Source organism: Rhagoletis zephyria, unplaced genomic scaffold (genome assembly GCF_001687245.7).
Source record: "Rhagoletis zephyria isolate East Lansing unplaced genomic scaffold, Rhagoletis_zephyria_1.1 Rzeph_scaffold_03879, whole genome shotgun sequence".
In the NCBI taxonomy this organism is placed as follows: domain Eukaryota; kingdom Metazoa; phylum Arthropoda; class Insecta; order Diptera; family Tephritidae; genus Rhagoletis; species Rhagoletis zephyria.
In genome coordinates, this window is record NW_016160962.1 from 6022 (window position 1) to 19070 (window position 13049).

The following is a 13049-nucleotide window of genomic DNA, read 5'->3' on the forward strand; positions in this document are numbered from 1 at the left end:
ACTTGAAACTTCACAGTTGGCTAAGAACCAGATGACAATGCAATCCGAAAGATGAATTAATCCGATAGGTGGCGCAGGAGTCGTTATATTTGGTAAACCAGTATTTATGGTCCGATTTCGTTCATATTTGGAGAGCTTGCTTTAAAAATATTTGTTTTTACTATTAACTTTTATTAAGCTCTTAAATTTTTTATGATTTATAAAAAAGTGTGTATTTTTTTTAAATATTTCATATTTGTTCTTATAAAGGTCCACATATAAGAGTTCGTTTTCTGAAACTTCTTCATTTTAAGATTTGGACAGTTTCATAAAAATTTAACATGTTATTGGATCCACCATTTTGAGTTTTTAAAATCTAACTTCAGATTCGTAATTAGCGCCAAGAAGACAGTTTTATAAAAATTTTATTATTATTATTTTTTTTTTAATATTGGATTAGCCTTTTTGAATTTTTCAAATATGGGGGTACCTATTTGAAACATGTTAAAAAAATTAAAAAAGCTAACGTACAACATTTGGATAAATTCTTAGCATTTATTATTTGTTTTACGTCGTTATAATGAAATTGATTCAATATGTTTGCACAAAGTATTGCATTTCGGTCATGTATTCTTAAAAACTAAACATTTATTCTTTAGCTATCTAATTTCTAAAACTAAAATTGCACATTTTTTAATCTATACTAGGTATTGGCACGCCCCAATAATAATCCTCTTCCCTATCCGCTCCGCATAATTGTTGCGGACTTGGATATAACTTAGCCCAGACTAGTAATTTTTCCTTTTCTGGAATCTCCTTAAACTCCAACTCTTTACCAATAAGCATTGCACGCAAGTTATAATACTTCGTCACCGCATCCCATATAATCGGATCGGATTCATCGCAGTCCGGATCACCACTCCGCGCGTAGGCGGTCCACATACCAATCATGCGTCTTATAGTTTTATACTCCGCTGTGTTTGTAAATAATTTACGAGAGTCATTCGAATAAAATAGGTACGACAATTCATCGGCATGCGCTACACCGCGCACATTATCTTTACCGCAATATTTTGCGCGGTAAAAATTGAAATCCGGTGAATCGAAGTCGAAACGATAGAGAAAGGTAGGCGCCCGCGCGAATGTTAGGCGTGCCAAAATTGTGCGATGAAAATCATGCCAAAAGATTTTAAAGCTACAAATCTAAAAATGGAAAAGGGACATGTGTAAAAATCATTATTGTCAATACTAAAAGAGCACACACACTCACATCCAGATACTTAAACAATGAATAGTCGTTGGGTTCTTCATCGCCAAAATGTAATTTCAGCAGAGTTATGCCCAATTTCTTCACATCTTTGTGCTTACGGATCCGACGCACTTCCTCAGGCAGTATCAGTTCCGGCTCGCGGAATAAACGCTGTATTACAATCGGGTTCTCCTTAAGTACTTTATATAAAAGTAACCCCTCAAAGGAAGATCCGCCCAACATCATTGACAAGTGATTACTCCAAGCCTTCTTTTGCATATCGAAGGGACGTTCAGGTATTACGCAACCCTCTTCTACGTACGGCTCCACAATTGGACCAAAAGCAAACATATACGAATTGCGCTGATCCTCTTCACTCAACAAGGAATGCACTACTAACTTTTCAGGTGCGAGGTTGCTAATATATTCGAATACATGTGCATCAATATTATCCCCTTTGTAGCCGTGGAAATGTGCTAGTCGAAATGCAATATTCAGTTGTGGCATGTTGGCCCAAAAATTAAGCGCGGTACCCGACATGGCAATGGTACGCTTGAAGAGATCACGTCCTTGCTCCGAGAGCATCAGCAAGTGTGTTGAAGCAGCGCCGGCGCTCTCGCCAAAGACTGTAACATTTGCAGGATCGCCATTGAAATGCGCTATATACTTTTTCACCCATTTCAGAGCGAGCACTTGATCTTTGAGACCAGCATTGCCGGGTACTTTTAGCGAAGGATCGCGCAGACTGAGGAAGCCTAAGTGTGAAAGGGAAATATACATAAATCTCTCTGCATAAGAAAAGTGAAATGTATGAAACAAAAATTTGTACTCACCTAAGGAATCGAGTCGATAGTTAAAGGTGACCAGCACCACATCTTCCATCATAAAATAATCGGGTCCATATAAGTCTCGATTCGCGGCGCCCATACAAAAAGAGCCGCCATAGATGAAGACCATAACTGGTAGAGGCTTTGAGGATGTTAGCTGAGAAATGGGCAAATAAATGTTTCATTATACCTTGCCTCTTAAATTAGTAGTGAAAGAATAATGCTGTGTTCATATATTCAGTTAATTAATCAATTGGTAAATTAAAGTGCTACTTGAACTTATTTTTTAAATGATTGCAAGATTTGCCCCTAAAAAACATACATACATACAGAGAAAATTAAATAAAAGCTTGTAATAAAACCGACTTCAATTCTCAAGTAAAATTTTCAAATTAATCAAGTAAAAATTTAAGACTATCTACCATTAATTTCTTCATAATCCAATGATCGTATATAAATCAAATTAATGTGGGACCACCTCTAAAAAATCGGTTAACGTGGTCCAATGTTAATACATATAAAAAAATATTCCACTTTTTTTGAGTCATTAAAAAATAAGTGAAGACACTCAATTCAACTACATATGTATATATTTTTGTCCCGTAATGCCTATTTCCACGGCATTGAAATTAAAAAAAAAATGCAGGCATTTAAAAATTTCCACGTGGAAATGATTTTAATGGCCATTTTTTAATGACACGAATATTTTTAAATGCTCAACTTTATCATTATAATTGTTGCCATTTAATGCCTAGTTAAAATCCAGCACAACACAATTTCATTTGCAAGTATTAACGAAAACAAAGTTAAGTCAAAACGAGCCAACAAATTTTGCAGTAGCAGTATGTCAGAGGGGACACCAGTCCTTATAATTTTTTTTTTAAATCCAACCAATGGAGTACCCTTAAAACCTCGAAATTTTAAGCGCAAAGTAAACATTTTGAGTTTTTCGAGGCTTTTTATCAGTACCAATTAATTATTCTAAATTAAATTTCTATCAACGCTGCCATTCAAATCTCAATTGACACCCAAATTTACCCAATTTAGCTGGCCTTTGAACATACTATAATGATTTTTGATGCATCATACCTTTTTTGTATAAACATTTAGGTACAGGCAATCTTCAGAGCCCTCTACTTTATTAGTATCCGGATTCTTTTGTAAAGGCCCCCTAGCACACTTTGTACAGTCTTTCACATCCGTCCATGATTCGACAGCATGTGGCGCACGAAAACGTAACTTGCCCAGCGGTGGTTTAGCGTAAGGTATACCTTCAAAGCTGTAATATGTTTGATCGTAAATCGACGTACAAACTCGGCCTAATATTTTGCCCAACGGCAGTGTGAGGAGGTACTCTTCTTGTCTGTAAATAATTAAGAATTTTATTCAATTTCAGGCTTAGTGTATATTTTTTTCACACACATATTTATGTACTTACGTGCTCATTATGATTTCTAGGTGCACCTTAGTCTAAGAGTATACATATTATGCGGCCAGTTTTTCTCTCTATTACCTGAATGTGGCGCACAGCGCCGTCGAAAAAAATGCTCTTCTTTAAATAGTCACCAAATAATGCCACACAATAATCTCTTTATGATATTTCATAACAATCGAAGCGATATCTAATATTTTGATAGCTTCTTTCGACTAATTCAATAATGTAAATGTTTTATTTCATTTCGATTTTTAATTAGTTAAATATTTTATCACAACAAATAGGCAAAGAAAACAACAGAAAATATTCAACTAAAATGAAATATTATTACGTCTATTGAAATGAATGACTGAAAAGAGACTAGTTGCTTTGAAAAAGCAGCAAAGCAAAAGAGTCACACTGAAATCATATGCGCTAGCACAAATAGAAGCATATAAAATACATACGTAGCGCTAGTGAGAAAATCACTTTCTAAGCTTTTCATTGATCGCGGGCACATTGACCCTCACAGAAAGCATGAATGTAGCTGAGCACCGCTTGATCACTGAGCTCATAAACTTTGTGTGCTTATTTTACGCTCATTTTTATATACCTACTCTTCTATTTACTCATATACTTTGTTGCTATCAGTGATTCCACTCGCTTGATAATTTGTGGGCGTATATTCTTGAAATTTCAGACGTATTACTCGATTTAATCAAAAAAAAATTAAGTAAAAGGTCAGGAATTTTAAGAAAAAGCTCAATGTTACTACGTAAAAATTTGTTAAATTTAATGAAGCTAAGTACAAGAGAAAACCTTCGTAATTTCTTTCCAATTGCACAATATTTTTCCTGAGAAAAAGCTTTGGATAGCGTAAAAAATCTATATATATAATAAAACTGTAACTGACCACATTTCTGTGCATTTTAGATGTTAAAGAAAAATTAATATGAGAGATTTTTTTTATAGCAATGAAACCCAAATCAACAATTTCAAGAATTTTTGTCTGTCTGATGTTTGTACGAGCATCACTCAAAAGCAAATGCATGAAATTGAATGCAATTTTCACCGAAGTATTGCTAGAGCTCTAAATTAACACATAGAGAAATTGCAGTTTAAGTAAATTGATAAGATGAATTCAAAATTTAAATATGGCTGTCAAAATAAAGAGGTTTAAGGAAGCTTAGAGCTGAAAATTTTTTTGTAGAGGTTGCCACATGTTTCAAAATTTTAATTTAATTTAGTTTATAAGATAAATTAAATATTGTAGTATGGGTATCAAACTGAAGAGGTTAAGGAAAGTATACTGCCGAAAGTCAAACAACACAAAAATACTTTTAAGGCGCGATGAAGCACGCCGGGTAGTAGTAAATAAGTATCTTTAAAGTCTTCATGGGTAAAGTTCCACTGAATCAGAAATAGTAGGCCTAATAATAAAAAATTCAAAAATATCGCTATTGTTCCAGCGTGCGAGTTTTATCAAAGTTGCCTTTTTTTCTTCCAAGAGGTAGAATATCTAGTTTTGCTTAAAAATTCACACGACTAAGCTTTCCCTGATTCGGTTATTGCTTTGAATTAAGTGGGTAAGTGAATCTTAAATAAAAAAAAAGTTATATTCAAACACATTTTTCTGGGAACAAATTGTGTGTTTAAAAGACAGATAAATTTTACAAGCTATTGGAGAAAACGATGCTTAGAGCTTCTATTTGAATTAAAACTCGGACAAGGAAGATTCTTAATAGCTCCTATAATTTTTTGTCGTTTTTCCTGCAAAATAACCATTTTAATGCCCATCCATCGATTTCCTTCATTAGTAACTTGGCTTTAGCACAAATACAAAAATTTGGCACAGAAGCTGTCATTTTTGAAAATTTTCCCTTGTTAAAGTTTTATTTTTTTTATTTATTCATAGAAAATTAAAAAAAAAAAACAAGTACGAAAGTCTAAGTTCGGGTGGAGCCGAACATTTAAATACCCCGCGCAAGTATTAAATATATGTTGTTTCACTTTTCCGCTACCGCTACCGCTACATGGTAAGCAGGGGTGTATCAATTTTGAGTAAATTAGCGTCCTTAAATTTGGAAATATTGCAGTTTCAAGCATTTCTGAAATTTACCGTTATATGAAAAGCGGCCGTAATTTTAGTCCGATTTCAATAATTTTCAACGTTTTGCTTTTGTGTGGCAAGCACAATAAAAATACCGAGTTTGGTACAAATTGGTAGAACGGGTACTGATATACATATATGTGATCATAAGTGGGCGTTGCCATGCCCATTTTCAAAAATTTTACCATAAACGTATTTCTTGGTAAAGAATTGTTGCAAGCATCAATTTGAATAAATTAGCTTCAATATGCGATTTTGTATGCTGTACCAAGGCCAACTGTGCCAAGTTTGGAAGAAATTGGTGCAGCGGTTACCAAGATATATACATGTAACCATAAGTGGGCGTGGCTACGCCCATTTTCCAAAAATTTATAATATTCTTATTTTTCGTCTAAAAATTATTGTAAATATCAGTTTTGAGTGAATTATCTTCAGTAGTTCCAAAAATATCGCAGTTTTCGTATTTCTGGAAATTACCGTTATATGGGAAGTGGGCGTGGTTACAATCCGATTTCACCCGTTTTCAATACCAACCTACCTTGGATAAATGGAAACCTACATGCCAAATTTTGTTGAGATATCTCAATTCTTCCTCGAGTTATCGTATACACGGACGGACGGACAGAGAGACATGGCTTAATCGACTTCTCTGTTCATTCTGAGCATTTATGTATACATTTGTCTATATATATCTCGATTCGTTTGGCTGTTACAAACTACCGTTATGTGAACAAAATTGATATACCCGTGTGCACAAGTGCGCTCGGGTATACAAATTCCGAATTTGTGTGCAGTTGTTGCAACCTGTTCAATTCGAGTTGTTTTCGCATTTTCGTATTTGAACTGCAATTCTCTAATAGAGATAAATATGACGATGAAGAAATAAACGGTAACGATTAGGACAACATATAACGTCATAATCGAAGATAACGACGAAAATTAAAACAACGAAAAATATATAAGAATAAGAGTAACTGAAACTGTAAGATAGAAATCGAAATAAATTCCTTTATAAAAATTTGGTTGTAGATAGCCTTCGAAAAATATGTAGCTATCAAAACTAATCGAATTATCGAAATTTATAGCGGTATCCAAAGTTTAATTAATATTTTCGATTAATATCGAGAAATATATATTTTTGAGTTATCGAAATCCATCGAGCCCTTGAAAGGTACAATTTTGGGTTTTTGAAATTTTGGTTTTTTGAAATTCATTGAAATATTGATATGTATCCAATTATTGAAGTTTATCGACAAACTGACATGTACCGGGTAAATTTAAAGACCTGCAAAGATATAGTCATTTTTTAGTTCCACTAAGCTAAGCTAAGTTAGAAAACTTCTCCAAGGGTTTTATAAAACTAGAAAAAACGGTCGAATTTTGACAGTAACTGGCACTACTAGTACTTAGTTAAGCGCTTAAAACTCCTTACGAGTAGTAGGTATGCTGCACGAATGGCTAATGATGCTCCTTCGATTCGTCTATGCTTGGTGGACAACAGCAAATCCCTCCGCGTAGACAATGGAAAGAAAACGACCATCATATCGACGCCTCCAAACTATATCATACTAAGTCACCTTAGACATATGATGTTATTTATTTAAACAAAAGATATCTTGATCTTTACTTAATAATCCTGAAGTTTTTTAGAAGTTACTTAATTTTATAAGTCTATAATAAAGTACAGAAAATTTGAATACAATTCAAAACAATCTCAATCCCTCGTCCTTGAAGTACTCATCCCATACCTTACATTTTTCCAATTCAGGCCAATCGATGAACGTTATCTCGTTACTAATATTTAAACATTTTCGTTCTTCATTTGATGCCAGTGGCTCCCAAACTATGGGTTTAATCTTATCAACATTGGGATCAGAATTAGCAGCAAATGCAGTAAGTAAATCCATCATTAGTACAATGGTGTTGAACTCTTCAGAATCGCGTGCCAACTTAAAAGACTGCGGTATATAAAAAACATAGGCAAGTTCATCCACATGAACAGCACCACGCACTTCACGTCCACAACACTTGATGCGATACAAATTAAAATCCGGTGAATCGAAGTCGAAGCGGTATAGATATGTGGGCGCATGCACGCGGCCGAGGCGTGCACTCATAAAGCGATGCATTGGATGATACATGAAATCGTGCGACACCAACTGTAATGATGAATGTAAGAATGATAATAATCTATCTTTAATAGAGACTACTTACGCGCATAACATCCATAACATTTTCCAAATTCACCTCCTTCTCTCCCATATGCAACTTTATGAGCTTTCTTGCCAATTGCTGTTGCGTCGCCAAATCACACGAGGTTCCAATCTCATGCGAGAATAATTTTTCCGGATGCAAACTCAAGATCTCATATAGGTTTGGATATGTTGTGAAGAATTTGTAGCGCGCTAGAGATTCAAAGGAAGTCGCCCCCAACATTAACGGTTTACTATAAAACCAAGCTTTCTCATCTGCAATTACTTCAAATGGGTCTTTGGTAATTATAGCATCCGATACGCTGGCGTTTTCTTTGACGGGTAAGAAGGTAGGCGCCATATTTGGGTCCCTTCCCTCTTCTGCTAGAAAATTCGGCAAACAGAGCTTTTCCGCCTCAAGTGAGCTTAGATAATTTAAAATATCTTTGTTATCTTCTGCCCCCTCATAGCCCACACGCTTAGCGAAAGTAATGTGGACATTAGGAATATCGGGTGTTCGCAGATATACGCCGGACATAAGAATCGCTTTGTGAAACAGGCCCTCGCATTTTGGTGTCAGCGTCAGCATTTGTGCGGCAGCACTTCCTGAGCTATTGCCGAAGAGAGTAACGTTGTTGGGGTCACCATTGAAATTGATGTAATTGTTTTTGAGCCACTTCAGCGCCATTACAATATCCTTGAGGCCAGCATTGCCAGGAACCTGCAGCTCTGGTTCGGGAAGACTGAGAAAACCTGGGAAAAAATAGGATGTGGTTTTTGTTAAAGGCAGCACTTTTATTTGTTTTCTCAATCTGCTCAGGGTGATATGACAACGTTAACTTAGGGGTATCGGACAGGGTTAAGTAGCTCAGAATAACCGATTTTCATCTACAAATTTGTCATAAATCAATCCTATTTCTGCTCTTAATTTTACGCTTTAGATCATCGAAAATATAGTTGCCAAGACATTTTGCCCTCAGTTTTGCCAGTGTTGGCCAATAGCAGAGTAGATGTTCGATGGTTTCCCCCTCCTCTTCGTCCATGTAATTTTCTTGTTGCCGCAATGGCCTGGGACCGAGACTATGTGTGAGCGAAATCTTCCACCCACCTCCTTAAGAAATCGATGGAATTGAACGACTACATTTGATGTCAGTGATATTTTTCACAGTGCGCCACTGACGTTGCCTTTGTTAAAGACACTGGTGCCAAGAAGGCGTGAGCAGAAAGATGCACTTAATTGTTCTGAAATTGTTCAAATTTTGATCTATCCGTGGAAACATGGATCTATTTTTTTCCCCTGAACATGTTCAATGTCTACTCTTTCCTTGAAGAGAGATTGGTCATGAACTGAGTGTTGATGGTGTGAGTGGGTGGAATGTAGTTGGTTGGAGGAAATCCAATAAGGTTTGATAAAATTCTACAGTGATCGATGTATGGGTGCATCCATTTTTAGGTCGCGTTAAGCCTGAGGGCAGTGCGATGGGTATACAACCTTTCATCGATGTTGGATCCCCAATTTAACTTTCCATCCAAAACTAAATTTATATATTTAGTCTGTTAGGTTAGACTAAAGCGCCTAACGGTGTACAAACAAGCACACTTCTCTCATTCCGACCAGCTTTTGTACCACAAGGGATCTCATTTACCCCCCTCTCCTTCTCCTATACAAAACCAGTATGTAAAATTAAAAAATTTGAGCAATGCTTTTTTGTATGCGCACTAAATCGCTTAGGTCTTTAAAGAGTTCAGAACCCATGAATCTCAGTCTACTCCTTTCCGAGTATCGCCGCGTGCTTCGCTAGAGAAATTCGACCGGTCAGCAAACCTACAGCTAAGAAGTTTGTTCATGTTGCAAGTTTGTAATTGTTTTGACCTTGCGCCTGCTTCCTATAAGAAAAATACTTGTGTATTGAGCTACGACAGCGAAAGTGGAAGGGAACTGGCCTTCCGTTCAATCTCGTCCTTCCTCTCATTGCTTATTTAGCCGGGTGTGGAGTGAACTGATCTGCAACCACGTTAAGTGATCAGCTTCCGAGTTATATGACACATAATTCAGAGCATTTGGAGCCGACTGACTACCTTAGGAAATACAGTGATTCGGTAGACGGAACGACTTTTATATTCTTAGTTGTTCCAAAGACACTCCCCGTTAGACTTTGTTTTCCAATCCTTCCAGTCTTCAGACAAACAGGGCATATGTAAGTGTCTCAGCACCCATGTCTTTGTTGACGGTTCCACGTTCGAAAAAGTTAGACGACTTAGTTTATTTAGGAACCAGAATTAAAACGAAATGTAATGTCAGCCCTGAAATCCTACAGAGAATCCTCTCTCAATGTACAAAAATCACGCGGAAGAATTGTCTATAAAAATATCTGAGAGAAAGATTTACGGTCTTTGCGCGTGGTCGATGGCGAATACCACAGAGGATGCGCATTTTTTTGACAAAACAGTCTACCAGTTCTGCTTTTGTTTACTAACGCGAGCAGAGTGTTTCAGGGTCCAATATACTTTTAATGAAAAATATCTATAATATTTACACATATGTACATCTACATACTCACCCAGTGCTCCCAAACGATAGCCCATAGTCACGAGTATAACATCCTTCATCATAAAATAGTCTGGTCCCCAAGCCAGACGAGATGCACTGCCTGTTGCGAAACTACCACCATGTATGTAGACCATAACCGGCAGAGGTTTTTCGGATTTTAGCTATAGAATATATGAAGGTAGTTATTTATAAAATATTACTATCTTTTACCTTTTTTGCATAGATATTCAAGTACAAGCAATCCTCAGAGCCTTCAACGCGATCAGTATAGCGATTGTATTGGATACATTTGGGTGCCACTACTGTGCAATCGCGTACATCTGGCCATGGTTCAACTGGTTGTGGCGACTTAAAACGCAAATCTCCTAATGGTGGCTTGCCATATGGTATGCCATCGAAGCAATAATATTTATCACCATAGACTGTTTCTCGCAATTGTCCACGCACCAGACCGTGAGTGGTGGAAATGATAGGTTGTTCAACATTTCTTGCAATCCTGAGAGATATTTAAGGGTTAATTTCCTAACTAAATAAGATACAAAATACTGTTTGCCGCTTTAAATGAAAGTGATCTTTCAGACACAGTTTCGGCTATGTTGGTAACCGTTTTTTTTTTTTTGTTTGGTATAAAGTTATCGCACTTTTTACGAGCAATGTACGTGTATGTATATTAAGATGGTCCGAAAGCCAAGTAAATTCGGAATTCTAATGCTCTCACCCGCTAGCATTGTTCTGTAACGAACAAAATTATACCCTTGTTGTTTTTTTTATTTTGAAAACAAAAAATAATTAGAGATNGGTCCGAAAGCCAAGTAAATTCGGAATTCTAATGCTCTCGCCCGCTAGCATTGTTCTGTAACGAACAAATTTATACCCTTGTTGTTTTTTTTATTTTGAAAACAAAAAATAATTAGAGATCGCTCAAAGTTTTCCTTGTATTTTATATGGAGAAAAGCAATTTTTTGTAGAAATGGTATAGAATTGGAAAACTTTGTTTCTCTTTAGCAGATTTCCAGTAATAATATCCATTGTTTGTTTAACATTTTTGTTATTTTAACTATTTTTATAGGTTCCCTAATAACCCCAAAAACGCAATGGGNTATATTAACTTTCTTTCTATTTTAACTATTTTTATAGGTTCCCTAATAACCCCAAAAACGCAATGGGGGGCACGTAAAAATCGCTGGTATTAAAAATTGGTAAAATAAACAACTGGGTATTCTAAGCACTTCAAAATTTGCAGGTTTGACAGTATTTACAAGAAAAGCTGTTTTCGTCATTAATAAACCGTATGCAAGGTGTCGCACAGTGGTCCGCCTCATACAAGTTAGCCGGAAAATAATATCTTATTGCTTCAGATGCTTAGATTTGTTGCAAAAAGTGGCCATACAAAAATTTACCTTGATCAAGGATCGATTAGATGACACCTGAGGTCCTTTGAGGAGGGTTGTAGCAAAAACGGGCACCGTTCTCTTGAAATGAACTTGAACTTCCTCAAATCCAGAAATGTTAACCCCATTATACAGGGGGCGGGCATATTACATACAGACTAAATATGAAAACTGATGTATCTCTAAAACCAATCACGCTGGGGAACTGAAACTTGNTGAGGTCCTTTGAGGAGGGTTGTAGCAAAAACGGGCACCGTTCTCTTGAAATGAACTTGAACTTCCTCAAATCCAGAAATGTTAACCCCATTATACAGGGGGCGGGCATATTACATACAGACTAAATATGAAAACTGATGTATCTCTAAAACCAATCACGCTGGGGAACTGAAACTTGGCAGGGATGCATAAATTGTAAATACCCTGCTTACGGCGAAAAATGATAGGTATTGGAAAAGAGGGAGTGGCACTTCCAATACAAACTGAAATTCTCATATCACTTATCTATGGAACCGCTTTTGCTGGCGTACTTATGGCGAAAAGTGCTTTGTATTGGAAAGGGGAATGTGGAACCTCCCATACAAAATGCAATTTATTATTGAGAAGGTTATGGATACATCTACATCTACAAATCAGAAAACGGCAAGAATTATTCAGTTGGGAAGAATATTTATTATTTTTAGGTTTTTATGATCACATTTACTTTATCTTTTGACTACTTGGTACAAAAACGTGTGATGCAAAAATATTGATTTATGACCCATTCCTGATAAAAACCGTGTGAACACCTTCGAGATACTTTCTTAACTTCTAGCGATTCTGATGAAGAGACTGAGAAGTTCATGTAGATGTTAAAAATATAGTTTTTAACCTTCCCGAGAGCTCTGAGACCAATTTAATCGAAAAACGTATTTACAGTTTAAATTAATTTTAAAGCTTTACACTGCAAAAAAAGGCACTATTTCAGGTTTGAATGTAAAATTGTTTAATAGATTCAATTATGAAAATTTTTTTGTACAAACTCTGCTTGATATAATATGGTTTTGGACGTTGTTGCAAGGTCGTGCGAAGTCTGGCTTAAGCATTATCTAAAAGTAGGAATCATGGAGAGTCTCACATAAAAATTGTAAGAAAAGTAAAATGACAGTACAGTGTTTAGATTGTCCAAAAAAGTTCGACTTTGTTCATATCTTTTGACGAAAACCTACTTTTGACACTTTACTTTAGGTACGTCTCTCATCACATATTAACTGCTGTTGTTACTTCATAATAAAGAGCATTGTTTTCTATGCCAAATACATTCTTTTCAGCGTTCTGGCATACCACTGTGATAAGCAAC

The 13049-nt window shown here is 36.0% G+C and overlaps 2 protein-coding genes across 2 annotated transcripts; both read right to left on the bottom strand.

The window, feature by feature from the left end:
- Window positions 1–535: 535 nt before the first annotated feature.
- LOC108369842 (esterase B1-like) lies at window positions 536–4080 on the bottom strand. Its single transcript, XM_017625034.1, has 5 exons — window positions 3494–4080; window positions 3145–3418; window positions 2062–2212; window positions 1250–1983; window positions 536–1182 (listed from the first exon to the last, which is right to left on the bottom strand). Exons 1-5 carry the CDS (start codon window positions 3499–3501, stop codon window positions 673–675), a joined length of 1677 nt encoding a protein of 558 aa, XP_017480523.1. The 5' UTR covers window positions 3502–4080; the 3' UTR covers window positions 536–672.
- A 575-nt stretch (window positions 4081–4655) lies between these two features.
- Window positions 4656–10829, bottom strand: LOC108369845 (esterase B1-like; the record flags this gene model as incomplete). Its single annotated transcript, XM_017625038.1, has 6 exons — window positions 4656–4661; window positions 6353–6430; window positions 7328–7738; window positions 7794–8524; window positions 10333–10483; window positions 10533–10829. Coding segments are annotated over 6 exons (1674 nt in total), but the record flags the coding sequence as incomplete, so codon positions are not given.
- Between the last annotated feature and the right edge of the window lie 2220 nt (window positions 10830–13049).

Coding starts and splice junctions, on each gene's coding strand:
- LOC108369842 (XM_017625034.1), bottom strand. Junction 1,984..2,061: donor CTATCGACTCGATTCCTTAG/GTGAGTACAAAT, acceptor TTTCACACTTAG/GCTTCCTCAGTCTGCGCGAT. Junction 1,183..1,249: donor CATTGTTTAAGTATCTGGAT/GTGAGTGTGTGT, acceptor TTCCATTTTTAG/ATTTGTAGCTTTAAAATCTT.